Source organism: Electrophorus electricus, chromosome 8, assembly GCF_013358815.1.
Source record: "Electrophorus electricus isolate fEleEle1 chromosome 8, fEleEle1.pri, whole genome shotgun sequence".
NCBI lineage: Eukaryota > Metazoa > Chordata > Actinopteri > Gymnotiformes > Gymnotidae > Electrophorus > Electrophorus electricus.
This window is the reverse complement of record NC_049542.1, coordinates 18423031-18450068: the sequence shown is the minus strand read 5'-3', so window position 1 is coordinate 18450068 and position 27038 is coordinate 18423031. Positions and strand designations below refer to the sequence as shown.

Here is a 27038-nt window from a genome sequence, read left to right as displayed (position 1 = left end):
CCAGGTTGCCACTGTTGGACCCCTGAGCAAGGCTGAAGTTGTACTCTGACATAATTGTAAGTCACTTTGCTGCAGTTATAAATATACACATTGTATAATACTCTATACTGTTATATATTGTTGATAACAAACCAGACACTCGCCCTAACACGTTTTAAGAGTTTATTTTTGTAATAAAGAACAAATCAATAACATTGATCATACTAATTCCAACAAAGCAGTCCTCTAATGGAGCAAAGAATACTTAAGAAAAACCAAATGTGCAGGGTGAGCCTTCACTCAAATCCACTGTAATAAGAAAAACAGCAACAATCATTCAATCATTATGAAATCTCTAATTGTATTTGGTATCTGGTACAGCTAAATGTAATTTACAAAAAGGGGGAACATTTTCAGATCCAATTAAAGCCATAATTTTTATCATCAGTCAAACAATAAGGTTATATTGCTATTAAAAAAGGGAAGAAAATGTGCGCAATTAGATCAAAGTAACATTTTCTCTGCTGTGGTAAAGTACATGTCAACCTACCTGACCATATTGGCAATGTCCCAATTTGTTTCTGATGACAGTGGACCAAGAATTTCAACTCCTTCCTCGGTCACAATTGCAATCTCATGCTGAAGTAACAGAAATTATGACTTAAAATATGACTTAAAATATGTGTATATTTATGAAGATCAGGAAGAGATATCTTACTCTGTTGTAGGAACGAGCATCCCGGTAATACAGCACTTTGAGGCATCGTTCTATCAAACCCCGTGCCTCATCCTTGGTAATTTCTACCTTGTTTTCCACCACCTCCCTCATCAAGGGCTAAAATGACAATCAGGTACACTCAGTTAATAAATGCACAACTACATTTGTGATTATTAATGGATTAGCAATAAAAAGCTCTCATATATTCCCCAAGTGTTTATCATACAGCAGGGAATTGCACAGATAATTAACAAAAGAGGCTCTATGCAAAAATAAAAGGTACAGATTAAAAATGCTTTCCTTAGAATTACCTGAGCCAAATAGGCACCAAATCCTGTTGCTACTGCTGGGGATTCATATGCAATTCCAAGCTTGTCGACAAAGCCAAGGAAGCTAAAAGATAAAGAAGCAACTGTGTTAAAGAAAATACATAATACATTTTTTAATCCCTAAATTCCAGCCAAAAATGTACTTAATTATTAATTAATAATATTAATTAATAATAGCGTTACCATTAACTATTAATATTTGAAAACTAAACTACCTTTCTCCATTGTAGAATCCACCAATAACTACAGAGTTCCACAGTGGATTCATTCTGCTGCGGCGGTTGTACATGACACGTGTAAGCCAGGAATGAATGGCTTTGGGGCTGTAGCTGTGGCCATCTCCAAGGAGCTCCTCATCAATCCTGAACCAAACAGCATAGGAAAAAAAGTATCTCAACTTTGTTGTTTAGCAGCATAGACACACACTACTATGGTGCTTCTATGCATCGGAAAACAAAGCACTACAATACTAATTATGGAAACTCTTAAGTACTTACACCATTTGTTCAATTATCTGTTTGAGGTACTGGTAGTCTGCATAGTCCCCTGAAGCACCCAGGATGGTGTTGTCATTGACTTTCATGAGGCGGGAGATGTTGCGGAAGCGTGCCAGGGAGCCATAAGAGCCGAGCATATCGGCAGCAATGATGACGCCACCTGTAAATTTCACCCCAAGCACCGATGTCCCAGTTACCATTGGGTTACTGGAAAAGGAAACAAAAATGTCAAAAACAGCCAGGAATAGCTAATGGATAGACAGCAGGTATCACAGTTAGCACAGCATCTTGGTGGTTATCACATTTGACTCTCAGCACTAAGGTCTTGGGTTTGAGTCCCTATCTGGATGGTTGTTCTCCCTGTGTGGGTTTCCTCTGGGGTCTCCAGTTTCCTCCCACAGTCCAAAACAGAGGATAGGCTGATTGAATACTCCTCTGCACCTAGTGTCAGTCCTCCAGAGTACGCAGTATGCAAACTGGCTGCCGCTTCTCATCATCAGTGTGTGTGTCATTGTAAAAAGTTGATATCTGTCTAATAATATTATTAGATAAATCTAACTACATGTAACTAATAATAATATCATCATTATTATTAGTTAAGTGTAATTACATTTATCAGATAAATGTAACTATATATCACTAATAATTACATGTAACCAATAATATCAGTTATTATTATTATTATTATCATCATCATTACCATTATTATTAAGCAGCAGCAGCGAACTGAAAAAGAAATCAAGTGATGACCGTTAATGATTTCTCACAAGATAACCTGGTTTCAGCTGTCTCCTATTGTTTTGAAGATAGAACGATGAATGCGTGTTAATACTAGCTAGCGCTAGCTATATTCCTTTCCTAATTACCAAGCTAGCTAGCTAACCTAACTATCGCGATGGCAGAGCCTGAACGAAAGAGGGCTGCTAATTAGCATTAGCTAATGTGGCCAAAGCAATGAAAACCCTGATCTTGTTTTAGAGATAAAAGACACTGACACTGAATTAACTAGCCATCCAGCTATATTCATTTACTTCATAACCAACTAGCTAGCTAGCTAGCTAGTTAGCTAACCTAGATGACACAGCCCAAACAAAAGAGGACTGCTGTTAGCATTAATTAAAAATGATGTTGCATTATCAACAACAAAGTTAGCGAACCCAGCTAACGAGGACCTGGTTTAGATAGCTAAACCATGTCCTCGTTAGCTGGGTTCGCTAAATAACTAGGTTAGCAAAGTTTGGTCTGTGCAAAAGGATAAATAATAACGCTAGCGATCACAGGCCAAATGTTTGACCAGCGAGCTAACAGCTAGCTAAACCTCCTATTAAAATCATATAGGTAACGAGTAAGTGAGCTTCCCAAAATACCTTGCTAGTCAAGCAGCTAACCACGTAATGAGCGGCTAGCTAATCTAGCTAGGCTATCTTACCGAGGCAGTTAACTACCATCGCGATTTCCACCATGATGATGCAGCACTGTTAGCCATCTGGCTAACCTTGCTAAGCAAACCGAAACTAGCTAGCTAAATTGGGTACCAATCAATTGCCTACTATACAAGACATTAATTTCAGATCTTACAGTGTGTGTTTCGTAGGCCCACATCCAGGAGTACGGGTACCTGGAAAAGAAAAAAATTGCCCAGGTTTTGGTCCATTTTCCCAGAAATTTAACTTCAGTCCACTTGTCTCCATGTTCAACGGTGACGGAAAAGACACTGCAAAAACGACGCTTTCGTTCTGCTTGTTCAAACCCACATTTGTTTGTCGTCACTTCCCCTTGGCGTTGTCCAGCTATTCATTTTGCGATTGAATATGTTAAGTATTCTGATTAAATATCAGACTATATTATATATCGTCGTATACTGTTATATAAAAAGCATAGCTTAAACGTGCAGAAATTACTTCGTTTGGAATTGATAACGTAGCAGCTTCGGCTAAAAGAGACGCATAATGTAAAAGTAAAAATAAATATACAGCTAAGCCGCTGTTGTGGAAGATATTGGGCTATATTAGGAATTAAATTATATTAACAGTTAACTGACAGTTATAACAGTTATAATATATGTTATAATAAAATTACATTGCGAATATTGCATTATACTGTATTAATTATAAGCACAGGTGACTTGCAGCTGAAAAATAAGAAATGTAAGAAAGTCTATGCCTATGCCTTTGAAACTTTTTAGGCTCGTAAAAGTCACTTTCTAATATAACTAGTACCATAATGCGGTATTCCTTCATCTTATTTGATTTCTTAATAAACCTCCTTTGTGGATTGACTCCAACATTCCACATCCCATGGCTGATGTCATTTTAAAACCTAGCTGAGTGACAGTAAAACAACTGGATATTATATATATAGCCTACCTATTGAATGTATAACAATTAACGACCACTAGATGAGAAACAACAATTTTCAATATTTTCTACACTGCGGTGTCAAACATTAATGTCTGACAAAATGTCTTGTATGGTACATTAAGACGGTACTGGTAAGCTTCAAAAGAGAAAATAAATCAACAGCACAATAAATCAAGAACACAATATGTCTAGGATGTAGGCATAGACCTGTCAAAGATTACCATAAAATACATTAGCAGACCTGTTCTAAAAGATACAAATCAATTCTAAGATGAAATATGTATCTTAAAATATCAAAATATCTGTTTGTTGCATCTTTTGAAATTCTCGCTGTAGGAATAAAGTAGCTAAAATAACAAAAGAACTAATAACATTTTGAAAAATACAAGGAAAATAAATATCGTTATAATTAATACTCAAAATTCTTACTAGGTTTCATCTAGGTGTTTCTTTCAATAATGCTATTATTTTACTTAGTGTCACCAATTTATTTCAATCTTGTTAAAAGATTAGTCTGAGTTATTTTATGTAAAATGAGTTAAAAGTAAATTAATTTACACATTGGCAAAGGTATATCTTGGCATCATCATCAAAGTCTGTTCTCATCGGCGCAAGACGCGTAGTCGTCTATGGTAGGCCGATTACCACACGTCACACCTGATCTATTTCTGATTAATCTTGGGGCCTTCTTTTGTCCTACTTCATCTTCCAACTACATTTTCAGCCCTCTTCCAAGAAATTATGCCTTTTCTTTTTTTTCTATTTCGAACGATAATTTCATTTGCTTTTTAACAGAATAGTTAGCCAGTGCCCAAAACTGTACTGTTTCTGAGGTATACTTTTTACTTATTCTAGTTAGTTGTTAAGGAGCGTAACGGTTCATTAGGAATAACCTAATGCTCTCTAAATGTTCCAGCAATGTGGGACAGTAACATAAAATACTTTTTCATGGAAAAAAAATATTTCGCAATTATTTTGGTGTGTTTTAGTTTGAGTAATTACAAAATACTATTAGTAGCCTTATGATTTGAAAAGAGAATGCCACTTATAATTAAATTTACGATCAAGCTAGATCACGCCAACTATAGTCATAAAAGACGAACCAAAATAAATGTTTCATAACTACCAGTAGTGTTCTGCTAATAATTCAGTACATATTTAGTGACTGACTGCTTGGCTCTATATAGTTTATGACTTCAAAACCTAGTTGTCCCATTTTACCTGATGTTACATGTTTCATTAATTAGCCCGACGTTTAGCATCACGACCTGAGCTCCTCGCGCGTATACCATTTAGTCTGCGTTCATCAGGATTATCTTCTGATATGGGTGTTGACGTTACTAGATTTTCTAAGGCGCAGAATGAACTTTGATCGATTTTTGGCCGTTTTGGAAGGTAACAGAAAAATTTGTATGTGTGAATTTGTCTTCCACAAATCTTTGTTGCATTTCACATGATGGCTACCGTCTTTACAGGCGCCACGCCACCCCATCACTGTCGGGGCGCGGTACCGAGAACTGGTACATTAATCTATCTAGTACTGTTAGCTCCGTGAAACACAGCATCTTCCCCATCACTGGGCTCGTAGACTCGTGTAGCATTCGGTTCTCAGCAGAGAACCAGACCGCCCGGACAAGTTGTCAAGGACAGGAGTACACTCGTCAGATATTCGAGATCATCATAAGAAACACTAGGTAATGCATGACTATTACATAATTTTAGTCAATAAGTGATACAATACATAGCTAGTATTGTCTTAATCCATGGAATATATGTCAGTTTGATGTTGTAATGTTCTCCGATCATGGCATTTCGGTTGCAAACGTTTCATCACCAGACGAGGTGACATCTTCAGTGCGAGCGTCATACTGTGTTTGATACGTGAACTCAACCCGAGCTACCGATATTTACCTTATTTACATATGTCAGTTTACCAAGACGTTTTGGTCCTCTTGGTATAGGATCTTAGCCTTCCCTCTGGATAAAGACCACAACACGTTTAAAGGGGAATATCATCCAAATCACATCTGATACCTGTAAGATCTGTACATTTTGTAGATGTGTGTTGGTATGTGTGTTGTTTCAATATTGTTCAATATTATTCAATATTTCAATATTGTTCATTCAAATAAGTGTACTGTACTATAATTGGATTGAGCCTTGTGTGGTTCTAAAACAAATACACAGTGGTATATGTCTTAAGACATAAATTAAGAGCTGAGGACAACTAAAGACAAATTAGTAGCATTGTTATTATGCATCCATTATTAAGCATCCATAACACAATCTTACAGACAGTATGAGAGAGCGAGAGCAAGCAGAGAACATGGCAGAAAACTGTGAGTCTCCCTGCCGACTGGAATAATGACATTTACATGTTTTAGTGTTGTTCTATTAGTTTATTTAGGCTGGTCGGGCATGTCCTTTCTGTTTAGTCTATGTACTTGTAAGTATTACCGTCTTCTTGTGCATCTCTCATTTTTCGTTATTCTCTCCCTATCTCTGAGATTTACTTCTGTTAAGCATGTTCTGTTGCATGCTGTGTGTTTGCTCATTAAAAGGTGTGAGAATGTCATCTCCCAGGGATTGTTCCACATGAAGAAGCCTTTTAAAATGTACAGAAAGAAACACCTGCAGTGCTCTTTTTGTGGATGATTTGTTGAAACATTTCCTCTGTGTGTGCATGTTTGCATTTTACTGGGATCTTGTCTGTGACAGGGAAATTCTGAACAGTCTTCATTCTTCCATCTATATTTTGGGTTTGCTTGTGGTAGCAGTGGTATTTGGTGCTATGTTTGACAGGTATATATGTTTATATGACAAGATTTAGCATTGTGAAGTGTCATATAGAGTACATGATCATTCTCATAAGTTTGTGTAAAAATCACAATTTGATCTGAATGAAATTCCTCTGCAAATCCTTGGTTACAATTAGTTAGAATACACAGGCAAAAATGCATGCACCATAGAAATACTACATAAATAATTAACTCATATAAGAATAAATTCCTTTGATGACCACTTCCTCATAATATCTTTAATGTTAAGGCCCTTGAATGGGTTAATGTATGACACACTTTACACTAAGGTTAAATCAAAGGTTCACTGTTTTAATTTTAATCATGCCTTCTTTAAGATGTATATCTGATTATAGTGCAAATAATTAGAATTAAACATCAATCACATTAATGATACGATAAGTAACAAACTGCAGGTAATTCCGTCTGACATTCTCAACATAAGCATTGAGAGACTTTCATGATTTGACTCAGGTGCATCACTTTTAAGACTTACACAGAAACTACAGGGAAAGAAGCACTAAAGAATAGATCTAAGAATCCTGTAAAATATTACTTACATCCTGCACATCCCACATACTCATGCTCAGTTTTTCTCAATTGCATTACTCTTACACCCTCTCTCTCTCTCTCTCTCTCTCTCTCTCTCTCTATATATATATATATATATATATATATATATATATATATATATATCTCAGTTATAGCAGGAGGTTCACCATACTTTTGTCTCTTGCCCTTCAGACAGTGTTTGGGGTTGCTGTTGACTTTGCACCAAACTTTCTGCTGTATGTGACCATACACTTCATCATAACAAGCACCATTTTTGGTGTCATCATCAATGGGTTTGTGCTGAGTGAGTCTGTGAATTTAGGCTGTGTTCAGACTGCCAGCCCAAATCTGATTTTGGTATATCTAGATTGTATAAAGATTGATTTTTGAGAGTCTGCTTGACAAAAAACTACATGAAATACAATTTTTGCAGATTGGATCCAAACCACATTTGGATGTGGTTTGAAAAGCAATTCCAATTGGATTTTTACAGATGTTTCTGTTTGGACACTCTGGCTGCTCAAATCATATTTCAGTGTCGTTTTTGTCATGCACAATGTGACAAACAACAAGAATGTCAAATCTAGAGTAGCAAAAGTGCTGGGATTCAAGAAGAGCATTAAGAGACATGCCAGAAAATTAAATGCCTTTTCTGTTGTTGGCCCAAGACTATGGAATATCTTATGCTTTTCTATAAAGATGTTCCAATCACTAGATAAGTTGTTGTTTTTTAAGGTGCTGTATAAAGATAATAAAGATGACCTGTCTTGACTCTGCTCTTCCCAGTCCCATCTACATTTAAAAACATTCTCAACCACTCCATAGACATAGAATGGACATCCACAAAAAGACACATGCTGGCAAAAATCTTCACTGATTATTTCTTTGTGTTGGGCTATATGCTGCTTGCAGACCTGGCTTATCTCATTTGAGACTAGAGAAAGCTACAGTTCACCATCTCAGTACCATCCCAGGGTTCTACTTTATTTTCTATATCTGGTAAGAGACTGCTCCTCCCACACTGACACATCATGCTGTGCTAGTCAAATAGAAATACTGGTGGCATTCTACTGTGAATTCATATTTGAATATAAATTCTCACCTGGTCTGATGAACTCATTATCATGTAATCATATAATCATATAAAGACATATAATCCCCAGGGCAATTTACACAGAACTTTAAAATAGGCAGAAAGGCAGGTTAAATACTTCACATGGATGTTTTATCTTGAAGTACATATTTCTCTGCAATATTTTCTGCTGTTTTCACCACTGTGGATGCATTGCTAGCTGAAACCACCTTGAAGCTCTGACAAAAAATGAGAGTTGTAGTTTAATGAAATGGAATGTTATTTTCTATGTGGATTAACCTAGAGGACACCTGTTCGTTTTTGATCAATAGCATGTGATTACGCAACAGAATGTAACACCTCTTATGCATAATTTTGTCAAATTGTATTCATAACATTTTGAGTGTCATGTCCCAACCGAAACCCAGTCAGATACGGGTCAGTGTGCACTCACACATCCCCATGAACACCAGTCACAGCTACAGTTTGTAACACACTTCTCCACACACCTTCATTCCCTTTCACCAGAACGCTGATCACACACACCTGTTTCCAATCATGCTAGGCTGCCAGCCATGTCTGCATGTCTCCCATGTGACTGTATATATGCATGTTTAGAAATGAGTGTTTGTGATTGCAAATTCTTCTGAGCTACTGTAAAAAAAAAAAAATTCCTTGTATGTGAATATAACAGGCCAATAAACGGACTTATATGCTGCCTTTGCTCTGTAAATATGCCTGAATGCAAAATTGAAAAATAAAAACAAAACAATTTGTCATAAACGGAAAATGCCACCTCTGATATGCCATTTAAGTCACAGTGCAGCACAATAAAGTGGTTCACAATCAATATAAGTGACAGCTTTACTTTTCAAAATAAAATTAATGTCTGCACAGAGCCACCTCTAACTTGGCAGTGTAATGACGGTTATTGTTTCCATAGCATTTAAGACTCTTTTATTTTCTCTCCCCATATCATTCCCATTTGATTCTTCCCTTTCTTTCCAGCCTGGATTGTTTAAATATTTTGAACATCTATCTCATCCTACATTTTAGGGTTCATCCTCAATCAGCCTGCTGGCTATTGGTAAATGATAGAAAAGAGGAAGCTATTGTTCTTCTCTGAAAATCAGCTTCGGTCAATGGTCACTCATTCCCTACCATGGCAGAGGTATAACAGCAGCACACTTACTCTTCCTCTCTCTCAGTTAAAAGTGCCCAGCACTCCTAGAAAAAACTCCCAGCTTCCATAAAAAGCTCCATTCAATAGCACTATTAACTATCACCACAACAACAGGTACCGCCCCCTCTAGGCGGCCAGCCAATCAGGCAGTCATAGTTCAGGAGTTTTTCCTGAATGGGACAGACTAAAGCTAATGGTTCACATTTCCAGGGCAACAAGGGAATAACTCACATCATCAGGGAATAGGGGTCTCCTGCCGGTCCACATAATGTGATGTTATGATGTTTGTTCTTGCTTATTGTCATTTCTGACAGCCCTCAGAAATTAAGTTGTTCTAAGTTTATTACTGTTTTTAATAGTTAATATGCTTTTTTATTTACTAAGCTAATAGTTTGTTATTTAGTGATATTTAATCAATACATTAGGAGGAGGTGTCATGATTGGCCCCTCCTAGTGTCCTGTCTCCGTGGTAACCCTGTCTCGCATATTTGTTTTACTTTGCTTCTTCATTGTTCCATCCCTCGTTTGAGTTATGCTGCCTTGTATCACCTGTTCCTTGTTAGCCCTCATTAGTCTGTGCTGATCATTGTTATCTAAGCCTCTGTCATGTTTGCTGTAGATTGTTGTTTGTTCAAGCCTCTGTTTGTGTAAGTTATGTTATTAACTGTAACCTGCTTCCCTTTTTTGTTATCATGTGTCTTTGTTCTTTTGTTTCCCAGAACTATACATTTCAAGTTTCAAGTTTCAAGTTTGGTTTATTTGTCACATACATAGTCATACACAGTACAACACGCAGTGAAATGGTGGAGAGTGCTCTGTCCAAACTGAGGAAGAGAACCAGGGGTGCATAGAGAAAAAATATATATATACAGATAAATATATATTCTATGTATGTACAAAAATATATTAACAATGTATGTACAATATATGTATATTATGATTATATACACAATGTACAATGTATATGGTTGAGTATATATGTACATGTTGGTAAACTGAACCTGGACTCTGTTTATGACTCTGATTTTGTATTTGCCCCTAATAAATCTTGCTCCTCTCAGCATGTGTGTCCATCTCATAATCCTTCAACATTACAGGACACCCGATATGTCTGCCATCTTGGTGCTGTTGCAGGTGGACAGGTGTGAGGCAACGCAGGGGTGGAGTCAGCACTGTACCACAGATCTTCCTCAGATGAGGAAGAGAGCCCTCATCCTCGTCTACATCTGGTGAGCAGAAAACAGTGGCACTTCTTAAGCCCATTTCTCGTGTTCTAATTCACTGCAGATTTTTGTGTTTTTAAAATAATTTATTCAGTTCATCAGATAATTACAAAGTCCTTCTTGGTAGAATAGGTGTAATAGAGAAGGAAAAACGTCCATGGTTTCACCAAACTGTGGGATTGATGTACACATGAATATGTAGAGCCTCCAAAAACATCAAAGACATGCTCAAGAGTGAGAAATGACTAGTCGAAAAATGACTGTAGTATTGTAGTCTGCCATTCCTTGGCATGTGCTACATTCAAATTTATTAACACTATAAAATAATCATTATTTTAGTTATCAGCCATTCCTCACTGCAGGAGTTGTCTGCCATATCTCTGTATCTCTTGCAAGAGATGTAATAGATGTGTGTGTGTGTGTGTGTATATATGCCAGATCGCTGGTTTTGTCCTCCTTCCCTATAGCTGTTTGCTTCCCCAGAGCATGTTACTCACCATCGGGGTTGGGGCCTGCCTCATCATGCTTGCTATCCCAGCAGGTGACCAGACAGCTGTGTCTTGAATGTGTTGAATTATTAGGAGATTCTCGTTGAAGTATAGCCTTGAAAAAAGCTTTTCAGTTTGGAATGCCACAATATGTCACTTATGGTCACCATTCAAAGTTAACTGGTTACCTTCATTCCTCAGGTTCGTATAGAATCCTTCAAAATATCATCAGAGTGGTCCCATAGGCATGTATACAGCAATGAGTTCCTGAAACTATAATAATGAGCAGTTTAGTTTAGTTTCACCCTCTGCTAGAAATCCATCCTATACTAACCAAGAAAATAGCCTATATGAATAGATGGATGATTTTAAATTTACTGTATTTATGAAAAATATTCATATTCTCTTTCCCCCCATATATGTTTTTGTTTCTCTGAAGGGTGAGAAGGTCTTGAGTGCTTGCCACTGCTGTATATTGTTACCCAACATGGGTTTTATCATAACACACTAAATACTGCATTACAAGATATGCTGCATTTTAAAACTAATTTTACAGTTGAGTCTAATATTAAATCCAGGTGTGGAGCAGTTGATTTTTTCCAACACAGACAGATGGGCACTGGGGTGTCCTCACTGTCTGCAAGAATGGGTGGAGTATTAGCTTCACTGATAAATCTGCTGCAACATCGTAGTCCTGTTATGCCTTTGGTGATATTTGGCTACACCCCCCTGCTTGGTGCAGTTCTTGCATTGCTCCTGCCCAAGGCAGCAATACGCCACTACCGGACACTATTCAAGATACAGAGTGGTAGGCAGATGATATACAACCCACAGAACTGGACAGCTCTTACAACTCATAAAACAAAATTCTCACACATACAGGCACTACACACAGCCTACTTTTTAGAACAAGCACATTTGCATGGCCCCTTTTCTTTCTTCTCTCTCTGCAGGTTTACTGCTCAGAAAAATGACAACGATTTCCCTGTAGATTTGGTCCAGTCACCAAGCAACACAAAGGGCCAGGAGCGCCAATGCCTGACAAAAGTCTCTGTATGCATACATACATGTAATATGCTTCTTTAGGTTTCAGATCAGTAAATACCACAGTTTTGTAATACATTTGTAATACATTTTTATAACTTTGGGTTTTGATCCAGGCTTTATAATGTCACATTGAGAAATATAGCTGTCAGCACAGGCTTTAAATGAATGGTTAGGAGCATCTCTACTCTGCTACCACAATTTCTCACTCAAGCCTATGCAAAAAAGAACCTTTCAACACTACACTTTTGTACACAGAACAAGCAGAATATACTTTTTAAAAATATATTTCCCTTGAATAGATGTTTATCCTTCACTACAACCAGTATCCCTACCAATGTCTCAACCTGCTTTAACACCCTAAACATCTTTCCTAATGTTATATAAAACATTTGTGTAGTTTGGTCACAAAATGTAAGCGCCAACCGTCACAATTCAAGAATACTACTAAAGGACGTTCACTACTTGAACTGTGCAGTGCCTTGACTATAAACAGTCCTGTAAGGGTGCCTTCTGTTTACTTAATATGCAACACCACAGCAGTTAATGATTCTGTTGCCTTGTAGACATTAGACTTTTCTTGGTATGTCTATTTTTGTTGTTTTCTTTAGACAAGAATCCTCTTAACATTACAATTCACTAAAATCCAATACCAACTGCATAAAAATCTTCCCCATTGATTCTAATAGACACCCTTTAACATACTTCATTTTCTGAACACATTCTTGTGGTCAGTGCTGCATTCAGGGGATCGTCAAACTCCTTATGAATATCATTAACCAAATTTTTGGTTGTTTTTAAACCACAACAACCCACAAATCTAACCCATTAATACATTTTTATTTATCTGATCAATAAAACAAGGCTTGATACATGTTTAACCCTGTTGATGTTTTTGAGGCAGAGGACTAAGCAGTAGTGCCCCCTTTAGGTTGTGTGTATCATGCACCAATTTGCATCCTGCATTCCAGTCAGTCACTCATTACACTATTGCACCATAAATTGTTTACTATAAAATTCACTCCGACATGCTCCAATTTAACATTTAGATTAAGGCCTTAGGCTTACTTTTTGACCATAGTTTCCTTCTGGACGTGTGTGTAAGAGGGAAGTCTTAGGGTAATCAAATTCAACATATTTCTTTAAAAAAATAAAAATAAAAAATAATAATAATTAAAACGTAGCCCAACATTCAGCATCCAGAATATCCCCACAGGATTCTCAGCCATGTTTGCATGTACATACATCACTTCACATGGTAGTTGGGATGTGTGAAAACATGGTATTTCCATGTGACTGGCATTAAGGTAAAACAGTCTGATTATGAGAGAAGATTTATATAGATTCCATCAGGCTCTTAGGTGCCTGTTATTCAGCAGAACACTCACTGAACATCATGCTTAATCACTGCAGAGCAGAACTCCATGACATCCTGCACATCCAGCTCCAGTTACAAAAAGTGTCCATTTGTGCACATGTGCAAAAACATGTATTAGACCAATGTAACATATGTAGCTGCAGTTGCTACCCCACAGTTGTTGTCCTTCATTGACATGAGCACATAGCCATCATTGCCCCAGTAGGTGGACCAGGAGTTCTTCACAAGCCAATAAGTTTGGTTGTCCAGCATCCCATAACCCACTGCCAGCACAGCATGGTCCAAGTCATCCATTCCATTCTCTAAATCACAGAAATATAAACAAAGTGGTCATGTAGGAATGGATTTTCTTACAGGCACTTATTGCAGCCTACAACACATTAAAGCACTCACAACTCAACATCTACCCTGCAGCATCCAATTACAAGAGCTCAGCGGTGGTCATGAACAGTTTTCTGGTTGCTCTCCAGACCATTCCCCATTGATCTGTCTGACCAAAAAGCCAAGCAATGGTGGCCAAGTATGGAACCAGTACAGGTTCATCAGGCACATCATTACTGCAGGGTTTGAGAGTTGTCTTTCAGCCAAGAACATCTAGCCAACAGCAGCTATGTGGTCAGAAACTGACCACTGATGGATGGCTATGGATGGCCAAAAAAGTCACTTACTAAGTGTACATGTGGGTGAAGGTAGGAAGGAACTCACTGCAGGAGGGTTCATAATACACGCCGTTGCTGTAGAAGGTGAAAGAGCGGTGGGAGGCATCGATGCTGACGGCAGCAGGGCCGTTTTTGAACAGCGCAACCTTCAGCGCCTCCATGTCTCCGCTGGTCACATTGGTGTAGCTCTTCACCCGGGCAGTCAGAGTAGACTCATTATAGTGACACAGGCTGTTCTGAAATAAAATGCAAAGAACACAATTCAAGTTAAACATGTAAAACACTATAGTGAATGCAAAACACATGGGGCTAATCAGAAGTGAGTGAGCATTAGCCTTTACACTTACAACATTTAGCAGATGCCATTTTTGAGAGTGATCAGTATGACAGTACGCATGTTCCCTGGGCGTTAAACACCTGACTTTGGTCCTGTTAGCACCTTGCTCTACTTCAAACACTGATGCTGCTCTGAGCACTCTTACATGCCATGTGGCTGTAATCTTACACAAACAAAGTTCCACCAATTCCAGGATGGGTCTTTAATACACACCATTCCTGTGTATGCTCCATAGCTCTCTGCAGTGGAGATGCCACCATGTTTCATGACCCACTCAAATGCTCTCCACTCCTCCCCTCCATCACAGCCATTGTTACCAAAGCCCCATGTACAGTCCACCAGCATCTGCTGAGACAGCGTCACTCGCTCCCCTGTCTGAGAGACAGAAAATAATGAAACAATTAATTTAAAAATTTGCATTTTTATAAAATGTAGAATATAGTTGTGTCAGTAAAATCAAGTTAACTTTGAAGGTGTGAGATTTGAAACATTCAACTTGAAATCACAACAGCTTGTCATGACTGCAATACTATTAATTATTATTTTATCGTCATTTTATTTATTTATTTTTTTTACTAAGAGGATCACACTTAGAGTGGACCTTTTATATTTATGGCTTAACAGTTAAATGAAAGGATACAAGTACCAAATGTATAATTATCTGTATTGCAAGTGTGTGTTACATGTTTACCTTTATAAACAACGCTCCCTCCAGGGCACCTGTGGAGGCAAAGCTCCAGCAAGACCCACACACTGCCTGATCCTTTACGGGGGTCACAGCACCTACACACACACACACAGCATGCAATCTCTCTCTTATCACCCATTCAGATATCACAACACCTGAACAAACCCACGTGTTACAGACCTATGCACACAAAACATGTAGACACCCACCATAGAGCCTCCAGTCCAGGGAGTCAGGTGGGGTGACAGAGCAAAGTTCCATAGGGAAGGGCTGGGCTTTGTTGGGAGTCTTTCGTCCTCGTCTTCCCCTCATTATGGCCAGCTCATCCTGTGAGCGGTCAGCCAGGTGATTCACAGAGAGAGAGAAAGTCAGTCCAGCCCTGTTCATGGAGTGAACATACCTGAGAAAAGTAGAGGAAGACTGCGGTGACCTACACATCCTAGGACCTGCATTAGATTTAGCTCCCCATCTTGCGCTCATTCTGAGAACCATGTACATTTCCTCACCGAAGGTTATGTACAAAGTGGTGCTCTCGCGTTTCATGCTCCATTTCATTTTCATAGGAACGCTCATATTTTTCTTTAAAGTGTCCAAACAATCGCTGCACATGTCCAACAGGGGATGTATGAATCAGGTCTTGAATGGGATTGGCCAATAGCTGGTGCTCCACCCCTGGACCAGGAAATGGGCCACAGCTTATACCTAGCAAGAAAATAGACCAAATTAGATATTCATACATGTGTAAAAGCCTAAGAGACAGAAAAACTGTGTGCACACATGTATTAGTAAGAGTAATGGAGGGAAAATTAGTGTGCATGTTTGTATTTAGATACCTTCTGGTAGAGAGAAGTCTTTAGGGTCAGTATGCGGTTTGAAATCACTGTAGTCAATAAGGTATTTGTCATAATGGGAGCCCAGCAGCGTGTTGTAGCCCATCATCTCATAGTGATGAGGTGTGGCCACGGCTGCCCCTCCATCTGGGTGTGCCACCCACAGACGATAAGTGTTCTTTTTGTGACCGATAATTGTAACGTTCTTCCACACCTCACACAAGACACCTGCATAGTACTCGATCCGCTCAAACTGCACACGAGCAACATTAGTGAGGTTCAGAAATAAGTTATTTATACACTCACTGATTTTGATTCAAACTTAATCATAGCACACCTGAAATCCCTGAATGTTGGGCAAGGCTGCCTGAGGTAAAACTGGAGCCTCCTCAGTACCATTGACCTGGAAGCATTTCATGGCATTGAATTCTGTCTCCGTGGTAACTGGTGTGATCTTGTAGCCCACACCCTGTGTCATCAAGGCACTGAGCTGTAAAGTGGAGACCATGCCTGACGAGGGGTCACCGCAGGGCAGAAGTCACAGGTACACCAATTAGTATGCCTCTACATTAAGGACAGGTCACTCAAAACAAAAATCAACCATGATTTGGTATCCCAGTGATCTGTGTGTGTGTGTGTGTGTGTGTGTATCACAGATCAGGCACAAGAAAGTTCAATATTTTAATCTACTTCCTGCAATGAAGCAGGAAGAGTAAAAAAAACATGGGTCAGAGGGAGTAGGCTGTAAGTGTTGCTCAAGAAATTTCTGCATACATGTAAGAATAAGTTCTCTAATGGTACTTAATACAGATAGACTCTGACTGTCAGCCTTCAGGAATCTGGTTAGGTTCTGTTATTTATTTTAATGCATCGGGCTGACACAATGAAAGACACTGGTATAACATACTGAAGAGTACATTTCATCCACAGCTGGACGTACAGGACCTAGAGTGACTAAATCCACTACCAAGAGATCACTCACCATGGTAATAGTCAATTCTGCTTCTCTTTCCTTCTAGGTCATACCAGGCTTCAAATGGTTCCTTGATTTCAGCATAGGGCAACGAAATCAGGCCTTCAAAACAGGAGCATGCCGATTCGTGAGAGAAGAGAACAACCAAACACTTCAACAAATGGATGAGTCTCTGCGTGTAATTAAACAGCTTCATACCTTTCACGTGATACGTATTGCCGAAATCAGGAACCGTTCGGCCAACAAGCGGTGTGGCCTCCAACACTATGCACACACAGATATGTGATTTTAAATGACTGCATTTTCATTTCAGCCCTTTCACGTAAATAACTTATGCAGAAACGCATGGATGACCGATCGCTCAGTAAGATTTAAACACATCCTTGTAGGTACGTTCATCAGTCCCTATTCTTGAATACAAGCCTTACCTGAAGCGCAGCAGAATAACACGGCTAGCCCTAGAAAGGACATCGCGGGGAAAAAATCGGTTAAGAAAAAGAAAACTATGGAAAACACACAGCAGAAAGCCGATCTAAAGTTCAGGTTGTTGATAGCGATCTGGCTAATGAAGGCACTGGACTTATAAAAAGGTCCAATCAGAGCACACGTAGGCGTGACTCAGGAAAGTCATATGACTTTAGGTAAGTGGAACTCACATGACTATAGTCAGATGTTACAGAATCTCGTGTACTTGTATCAGCAATAGAAGGGGGTTTTATTTTTTATATTTTTTTAATACCATGTACAAAATCGCATTTGCAAAATGTTCATGCCAGTTTGACACCAATTATGAATCTCACAACACTATGCAGGGACAGGCTGCAAAACACGTTTCCGAAATGTGTAAACCGAGATCAAATCTTTTCCTATATTTGCAGAAACCTAATATAAGTATCTAGCAACTTCAGGGTGCTAGATTGTCATATTAGGTAATGTAGCCGATTGCTGCACTTAGCTGTGGAATAGCACTTCACGATCGTCAGCATCGTCTGGTATTCCACATTTCATATTCCAAGGCCAGTAGTGTTGCATGTTAAATTTGTTCCAGAACCTGAATTTGTCTGGTCTTATGAGCAGCTAATGTAGGCCTGTCTATAGTCACTGATGTTTGTCAGCCTTGTTTATGATTAACATGTGCACCAGAAGAAGAAAGGAAAACAAATGGTGACCATGTTTAAATCACTTAGGAAATAACATTGAAGATGATGTCTGTAAGTGTTCCTTATCTTGAAAAGCAATGATCAAGGCTGTATGTTTACCTCTCTATTTTAAGTACTAAACTATGGGTTTAGCTACAAGGCCCAACACCCCTTTTCATTTAAGTAAAAATATGGATGTAAAGGATGACAAGTAAAAATAGAACATAACTAATGACCGTCCACAATAAAACTGATGCTGAAACATTGTACACTCAGAAATTCTGTTTATTAAACTGCATATTTTAGCATTTGCCAACCATAAGTTCATTACTCTCATTATTATGTTTCTTTTAAATATTTTTTTTTCCCTCCAAATTTACCGGAAGCCAGTTTAGTAGTAGTAGCTGAAGCTGAATTTCACTGTACAACAGCACCTCCGGTGCGGTGTGGGCAAGCCTGAAGCTCATTAAAACTGCCACCAAAGCGTTTTGAAGTACCAGCCCTGAAGACTTGACACACATGTAGAATATGGAACTGTGCATCTCTGGCTGCCATAATTCATGGTATTGGGTCTCTGCAGAAGCCTAACACCCTTCTCTTCCTATCGAAATGCTTCCATTCGTTGCGCACAGATACCCAGACAATAAATGGCACCTTAAAAACAAACCTGAATTGAGGCACACCTTTCATCAAATACAGCACTGGGGAACGCATGGGGGAGGGGTGTTAATGTTGTTAAAATATAGCCTATGCAAGGTAGGCTAATCATTTACCCAATTTAACAGAAAGAGCTATTTGCAAAACAAAACAAAAAATTTAAATAAAAAAATTAAGGTACAAATTGTAACATTTTTATATTACTGATGTGTTAGACTGTGAAATTTTGAATTCATCATATTAACAGTGAAACAAATACTTTACCTCCCTTTAGGATACAGATACACAGACAAGTATAAAAAGTATGTTAAATGTGTCACACTGGAGCACAAAATAAACATTTACATTTAATTACTGTTAATAGTACTTTATTAAATTTTTACTTTTGTGAGAATAAGGATTAGCTGCAATGTGTCAGCCAGTTATTCAGATATTCTAACAGTGAATGCTGAATTATTATTTTTTTCAATATTCTATTGGCAACATGTAAATGTATTTTACTATTAGGTTTGTTTCTGTTCCCTTCACACAATTTTCAATTACACCAGTTTGTTGTCTGTTTGATTATCTTAAACATGCAATTTAAGCTCAACTGATTTATGATATGACAAACTAAACCTTCATGTAACCACGAAGAAAATCCAAACTGACCAGTATAATGGTGAATGACCCTTTACGTGACCTCTAACCTTTAAATATTTCCACTGTTTCTGATTACATTTTTAATAACCAATGTTAAGGGCTAGCTCTGCAGACACAAATTTACCCTAGTCTTGATTTCTTAGTCACAGTGGCAGTAGTTTATTGCCATTAAAATTAATTCCTCAAGTATATGATCTCTAGAATGCCATGAATGTTTTACTTGCTTTAGAAGAATCACACTGGGAATCCAAAAGGAGCTGCAAGATGGTTCTGTTACATTGACAAAGCCACCTTAGATAGGCATGTCACTCTGAACACAGCCGTAGGTTGGTTCTGATTGGCAGAGCAGTGTCCACCCAGGCGTTGGAGTTTTTGATCACTGTATTCCACACACTGATCTCCTCTTCAGTGGAGTCCATCCAACAAACCATCTGACCATAACTCACACCTGAAAAGCACAAACACAAGCACTGAGAGAAGATGAAACTAACTAATGAAGTTTGCATGAGCAGATTTACGACTAATTAGTGACCTATGAGATGATGTAATGCAGTTAGTCATTAACCACACATCATGTACACACTCTGCAATCTACCTTTGTTTGTTTTCTCCTTAACAAGTTTGCTTTCCTCATAACCAGTTTTATTCAACATCCTAAGCTGCTATATTTAGGGATTTCAGAACAGTAACATGTGTGAGTGTGGGTGTGTGTTTGTCCGTTGTACCTGAGCCCATGCTCAGACGTACTCCTCCCAAGCATGCGGATGAGTTCCACACAGTGATCTCAGTGCAGGCCTGTGTGAGGTCACTGAGCTGCAGGCCATCATACACCATTGTGTGGTTGAACAGGGGACTGACCGAGCCACGGACCACACGCGTCTGCTGACCGCTAATGCCACTCTCATCTGGCAAAACCACGCTACACACACAAAACCAAGCATCATCCATATGTGTACTTGCCTTTGAACACAAACGTGAATTAATCTCAGTTGTCAGTCTATGGAAAATGTTTACATTGTACAGTGCTGTATACAGCTGACAATTATTGTGAGTAGGGACTGTATACCTTTTGACATAGGTGCTGGGACTGCCACGCTTTGGAGGAATGAGTCCAACAATCTCCTTCAGCCAAATATGTAACTCACCAGTCAGAGGATATCCTCCTTCTGGATCACATATTCACAAACATAGGATCATACGTGTGTGTGTGTGTGTGTGTGTGTGTGTGTGTGTGTGTGTGTGTGTGTGATATACAAAATTGTAGTGAAGTACATAAGGTTTCCAGAGAAACAGGATGTTTCAGATAGAGCCCGTTCATCAGTTGTGCAAGAAAAGTGTTTAAACACACACGGTCAGAGACACAAATCAATCTAACAGATCTTTGGAATGGGAGAAGAAACCCAAGTACCCATAGGAAACCCACACAGGCACAGCTAGAAATAGTCAACTCCACACAGGCAGTGGCTGATCTAGGATTCAAACCCAGGAGCAGTGAGGGAAGCAAGGCTGAAGCAGATCTGATCTCTCAATCCTAAATCACTCTTGGTCATGTGAAATTGTATATGATTATTAGAGCTAAATGTGTCAGATATTTACATTAATTATAATTTATTGACATGGTAAGTGCTAGATTAACAACAGGAGTATTAATAAATGCATATGTTTTGAGTCTTTATGACAGACTTTCCATAGTACAGCTCTGTAGACTGGCTAAATTATATACACATACATACACAAACACGCACGCACGCACACACCCACACACACACACACACACAGAGATCAGCTGCAACCTTAAAACCAGGTGAAGTAAATAACATTAATTATCTCATTACAATGGCAACTGTCAAGGGGTGGGATATTAGGCAGCAAGTGAATAGTCAGTTCTTGAAGTTGTTGTGTTGGACGAAATGAGAATAAATAAATTATTTGGCCAAAATCTGTTTCTCTGAAAACCTCGTATACTTCACTGCAGTTTTGACTACAGCTACATTGTATACTACAATTTACTAAACACTATAAAGCTGAAATTCTTTACTCTCATGTATGTCTCTTTGACTATATGTATGTGTGGTTACCTTCAGAGCCAGGAGGTATGAATTTCAGCGATAGTAAGATGGTTCCTCTGCTGAGGATAGCATCAGGATTCATTTGTACCTGAGACCAAGAGAGAGATAGAGGAGTTCAGTAAAGTCAGTCAGACAAATAATTTTTAATTGATAGAGTTTAATGGCGTATCATTGATTCTACATTCGCTTTATTGTCATTGGTATTTGGCTCACCCTTGGCATGAGGGGATACCAGATTGGTTGACTCCGCCCCCAGTCCCACTGGGCAAGCCCCACCTCCACCTCCCCCAGGAAAAGGTTCCTACGCACACGCTCCATATGCCACACTGACACACTGAGTACACGCGCCTGAAGGTCTGACTGACGCACTTTATACTGGGAAGAGGATTAGTGTAGCAGTCAGTATGAACAACCTATCATTACAGATCTTAAAAAAGAATACTTACAATATTTTCAAAGTAAGAACATTTTCTATAGTATTTGAAAATACCATGAGAGAAACTGGCAATATTCCAACAAAGTATATGAATAAACTACATGAAGATTACAGTGAAGTTTTCTATATATTCCATATTGTTTTCTAACAAGTCCCAGACATTTACATGCCTGCAAATGTCCCTTTTTTGGTCAGGTCATACATGCCTAATATTGCTCATGTCATATGGAAGGGTCCACCAATGTGTTTTATTTCAACCACAATATGCACTGTTAAAAACAGGATGCTAATTCCAAAATCCTATCTGTACTGTACTGTGCTGTGCAGCACCAACTTAACCAGGGTTCCTACTTTCAGTGTTTCATCATAGATAGGGTTTAAGGTTTTCCTCTTCACAGAAGTCTTCCTTTTACTGCGAGATGTGTTGTCTGGGAGCAGGTACACTTTCACATAACTGTAATGAACAGGCAAACACATAACCAGCACCTCCTAGGAGGGCACACTTAAGTATTCAGTGGATGGTAGTTGGTAGTAGTGCACTTAGTTACTTCCCAAGTACAATAATCCTCTCTGCATGAACATCAACACATCAAGAATGGCCACGCCTGTCCAAAACTTACGGGTCAGAGTGGCTGTTGCGTGCTGGAGCTAGGTTCTGACATCGGCACACACGAACACAAAGCTCCTCCCTCTTGGTGTCATACTGCAGAGAGAACTGGATCCGCCCAGTTATGGTAATGCCCCCAAAATCCCCAACACTGTATAGGCTCATAAGGCTTCCACTCACCTATGACATAAATGGATACTCATGCAGCTAACTAATGTTAGCATTGTCTCACAGCTAGAGTGCAGGACATTGCAGAACACACACAAGGTAAAATGGAAGAGGATGTATGTTAGGACTAGTTCAATGCTGCTGCTGATAGTGTAGGTGTGTATATATCTTTCATATGTGTGTGTTTATGTGCACGTGTGTTTGTATGTGTGCGCACACACAAATCTTACCATATGATTGGAGTGCAAGCTGTTAATTGAGCCAAATTTGGAGTAGTATAGCTCAGTGCTGCCAGAGTCAATATCACCCTCTGAGTCAACCTATAAACATGCACACCAAAATTAAAACAAAAACACTCTTCACCTATAACAATCACTGTTAAAATACACTGTACACAAGTCAGCAGAGTGTGCTTGAGTACCTGTGTGTGTATGTCTGTAGCATAGACCTGCAGTGGTGGTGGTGTGTTACGCAGCATGTCCATGTCCTCGGCAATGTCAGAGTCATCAGCATTTCCTGAGACAGAAGGGCAGTAGAATACGGAGGTTAGATGGTTGGACAGAGGAGGCAGGGCTGAGAAGTAGGCCCTAAAGGGCTATTTTATAGGGCTAATTAATGACATGAGACTTCCTCCAAACATGCATATAATACATACCTCTAACTCCTGAAACACTTTCTCTGTTTTCTGTATTCTTATAAAGGAAAGAAGTATAAAATGTCAAATAAATGCATTATGCAGCATTCTTAATCTTGCATGCATGTGCACATGCATGTGCACACAACCACACACACACAGACAGCCAAACTGACCTGTGCCGCAAGTCTTGTCCTTGGTCGTGGTTGAGGAACCACACTGAGGTTGGGACTGAGGAGGAATTGTTAAAGTTAGCTGAAGAACAGGATGTGTTATTTATTTATGTCTGTTTTGGACCAGAAGGGAGAGGGATATATAGTTATGATGTTCCTGCACATCAAAATAAACAGTTGTCCTGTTAGGCTGTGATAACGCCTAGTTTTATTTGCATCCAACTAATATTCACACAAAAAATATTTCCATCTGTGCTGTTAGGCTCTAGTCATCTGATGATATACTGATCCAACATAAATTTTAAACAAAAAGGTCTTCCAACCTTTCGCTTTTTTCTTCGCCTGTTTCTATTCCATGTTCTGCTATTCCTGTGTCTTCTAGATCTTCTGTGTTCTCCACTGTGCTCTCTTCCTGCCTCTCTGAATTCTCTTCTTTCTTTTCCTCAAATGCTGAACTCACAGGCAAATCTTCACAGTGGATATACAATATACAAAAAAGGGTAAATAAGTGCAAAGAGTAACAAAGAATGAAATCTAGACATAAGCAGGAATAGGATATGCCCTACAGTAGGAAAACCTTTCCAGACATGCTTTTTGCTTTAAATGGCCTGTGACACATCATATGACCTTTGCTCCGTCTTTTGTGGCGTATGGAGGCGTGGATGATGTCAGCCCCTCGACTGTGATGTCGTTTCGCGCGTTCCTCATTAAACCACGCCCCCGTGAGAGAGCGCAGGCGCACAGGGTCCGACTCCACTTGCTGCAGTTTGCTGAACACAGACACGCCAAAGCAGGACATACATTACATACAAACATACTAGAGGATTGCTTCCCAGTTTCACAGCCATATATAAGAGTTTAAATGTGCTTACACACACCTGATCCGGCCCTCCTCCTGTTGTTGTAATTCAGCATCCCTCAGTAACACATTTAAGATCATGGTTTGTTCTACCTCAGTGAGGTGCCCCAAATCGAGCAGAGCTTCCTTCTCCATAACAGACTTGCCTCACACATCAAATCCTGCTTCAGGGTTATCAGGCACAATCAGCAGTGACATTTAGTCACTGGAACTCAAAATTATTTCTTGATCATCAACATGTACTAAAAGGGTGGTAATATAAACAAATAGTAATAGTAATACATACAAAGCAAAGCACATAATTCCAAAGAAAATCACAGGAGTGTTTAGAGTGGAGCTAAGGCTACCTGTACCCTAAGTTTATAAAAACTTCACTTCTTAATTCGCACTCTTATTTCTGAATGAAGTTACATTATGTGAAGAAGCTCGCATGTTGCTCCTGCGTAACTAATTTACACAGTGTTTGTTAAGCACTTACTTAGATATGACTGCCCGTGGAGTTCATCTAAATGTTTTCTTGTGAACTGACTGTCACCGAAAACACTGAAAGCTATGCTGCAATTTACAATAATACTGTTTCGTCCATCATGCTAAGTTACCGCTCTGAAGAGAATATAGCAGCAAAAATGCAATCTATAAGTTCAGTTTTCATGGGCAGTAATGGTTATATTAACAAACTGTTAACCAAAAGGAGCTCATGATAGCCAACAAAAAGCAGCTTCTTCTTTTACTCTAATTTAATGTGAACGGCACAAACGGAGGATGTACTTCCCCGTGAGATAAAAAGAATCCACATCGCGGGCCACGGGGGGTGCTTGCCAAAAAGGCATCTGAGAGCGCGCAAGCGCACAACAACAGGCAAAAGACTCGAGGTGAAAGTAAACACAGCCTATTCGAGAGGCCAACTGCTCTCTTACAGCACTCGTTAAGTGAGCAAATCCAGTTCTGGGTGGAAGAATGGCTCCACACCCTTGTGATCAAACTTGACACTGAACTCGTTCCTGAGCCACCGAAATGATTTTTGCTATTAATGATGACTTTTATAGGCTTTCAATTAAGTAATTCCCTCGTGCATTGTGCGCATTATACAATATACATGTGTATTCCTTTCCATTACACGATCCTTTACAGATACTGTCACATACCAAATTTGCCAAAATTACAGCAGGACGATGGTAATATCTCGTGTGCGGACGCACCTGTTAGGCTGCCCAGGCGTTTCACTTCAGGAACACAGGAACAAGCTAACAACATCACAGAGAAAGTTAAGAAATAAAAAATATATCTTTAGATACATTAAAGTTTGCCATTTCTTGCTTTCTCTTTGGGATTTGCATTAACTTCAGTTTTCTGTTGCTGAGAACTAGAATCTTGCAGCAATGAGATCCCGTTTCTGCTTGAATTGGTAGGATTAACACCCTCCGTGCCCGCCCTCCAGGCGCTGCGCAAAATGTGAACCGGATTTCAGTGCATTATTCCCTATTCATCATATAGCCATAAACTGAATGACTCGTCTCTCCCGATCATTATGCACATTATGTGTGTGTGTGTGTGTGTGTGAGAGAGAGAGAGAGAGAGAGAGAGAGAGAGAGAGAGAGAGAGAGAGAGAGAGAATATGTATGTAGTATCACATATTAGTTTAGTCTTAGTTTAGTGTGGGTAGGTCATCTGTTTTAGGTATTTTGATAGAAAAAAATACACTGCACCCCCCCCCCCCCCCCCCGGCCCCAAGTGTGTGTGTGTGTGTGTGTGTGTGTGTGTGTGTGTGTGTGTGTGTGTGTGAGTGTGTGTGTGTCTGTGTGTGTGTGTGTGTGTGTGTGTGTGTGTGTGTGTGTGTGTGTGTGTGTGTGTGTTGTGTATCAGAGAGACAGAGAGAGAGAATAAAGGGATACCATGTCCATTGCAGTCATCTTTTGGATCTCCAGCTCAAGTTAACTCACTACAGGCATTAGCTATCAGTCCACACCTGCTAAACACACAACCTCTCATGTACAAGTACACCCAGTAAATACACAAAAAGGAACAAATACATGCATTATGCAACCATGCATTATGCAATTATGCTAGGCGCCTTCCCCAACCAAAAGGCTAAAATGAAATACTGAAACACTTTCTCTGTTGATTTTCATAATTTATTCTTGGCTGTCTTCTCACATTCTCTTTCTTACCTTCAGGGATTAACAGATTTATGTACGTGGACATTATTTTTCTTTATTCACATTCAATTTATGAAAAGTGTACATGGACATAGAAACATTTATCATTCATCAGCAACACTTAAACTTTTGACTGAGTAGCTGGCAACCGATTAGTAAAGTGACATTCAGAGTGACTTCTTTTTTTCTCTTTGTAATGCAGTAAACATGCATTTCCTAAACTAAATGGACCTATATTGGAACCAATCAAGCATAATCCTAAAATATTTACATTGAAAAATCATTTTATTCAAGGCTGATTAGACTTCTTATTTAGGCTACTAGCATTAGAGATCTTAGAGCTAAATTACATATATGATCCTTTTCATTATATATTTATGATACCTTATT

General features: G+C 39.0%; 4 protein-coding genes across 7 annotated transcripts; 1 reads left to right on the top strand and 3 right to left on the bottom strand.

The window, feature by feature from the left end:
- Positions 1-148: 148 nt before the first annotated feature.
- On the bottom strand, positions 149-3261 carry psmb4 (proteasome 20S subunit beta 4). Its single transcript, XM_027026115.2, has 7 exons — positions 3102-3261; positions 1524-1730; positions 1242-1388; positions 1009-1090; positions 698-814; positions 530-618; positions 149-288 (listed from the first exon to the last, which is right to left on the bottom strand). The coding sequence occupies exons 1-7, from the start codon at positions 3212-3214 to the stop codon at positions 276-278; spliced, it is 768 nt and encodes a 255-aa protein (XP_026881916.1). The 5' UTR covers positions 3215-3261; the 3' UTR covers positions 149-275.
- Positions 3262-3746: 485 nt separating this feature from the next.
- On the top strand, positions 3747-13710 carry si:dkey-166k12.1. Its single transcript, XM_035529470.1, has 5 exons — positions 3747-3751; positions 5359-5577; positions 8146-8232; positions 10586-10717; positions 12153-13710. Exons 1-5 carry the CDS (start codon positions 3747-3749, stop codon positions 12283-12285), a joined length of 576 nt encoding a protein of 191 aa, XP_035385363.1. The 3' UTR covers positions 12286-13710.
- On the bottom strand, positions 13065-17675 carry LOC113587460 (digestive cysteine proteinase 1-like). Its single transcript, XM_027026123.2, has 11 exons — positions 17537-17675; positions 17307-17372; positions 17118-17210; positions 16473-16645; positions 16139-16388; positions 15812-16007; positions 15515-15705; positions 15309-15400; positions 14831-14992; positions 14327-14516; positions 13065-13923 (listed from the first exon to the last, which is right to left on the bottom strand). Exons 1-11 carry the CDS (start codon positions 17577-17579, stop codon positions 13736-13738), a joined length of 1644 nt encoding a protein of 547 aa, XP_026881924.2. The 5' UTR covers positions 17580-17675; the 3' UTR covers positions 13065-13735.
- Positions 17676-19829: 2154 nt separating this feature from the next.
- sytl1 (synaptotagmin-like 1) lies at positions 19830-25935 on the bottom strand. 4 transcript variants are annotated; one of them, XM_027026127.2, is made up of 15 exons: positions 25692-25935; positions 24512-24653; positions 24261-24403; positions 23957-24101; positions 23637-23691; positions 23482-23518; positions 23248-23342; positions 23057-23146; positions 22672-22766; positions 22403-22505; positions 21829-21990; positions 21625-21703; positions 20613-20712; positions 20272-20465; positions 19830-19994 (listed from the first exon to the last, which is right to left on the bottom strand). In XM_027026127.2, the coding sequence occupies exons 2-15, from the start codon at positions 24625-24627 to the stop codon at positions 19852-19854; spliced, it is 1557 nt and encodes a 518-aa protein (XP_026881928.2). In that variant the 5' UTR covers positions 24628-24653; positions 25692-25935; the 3' UTR covers positions 19830-19851. The 4 variants fall into 4 exon arrangements, with proteins under 4 accessions (XP_026881928.2, XP_026881926.2, XP_026881925.2 ...); XM_027026125.2 differs by having other exon boundaries at positions 22672-22838; positions 24512-24656; positions 25692-25934; XM_027026124.2 differs by having other exon boundaries at positions 22672-22838; positions 25692-25934.
- Positions 25936-27038: the final 1103 nt, after the last annotated feature.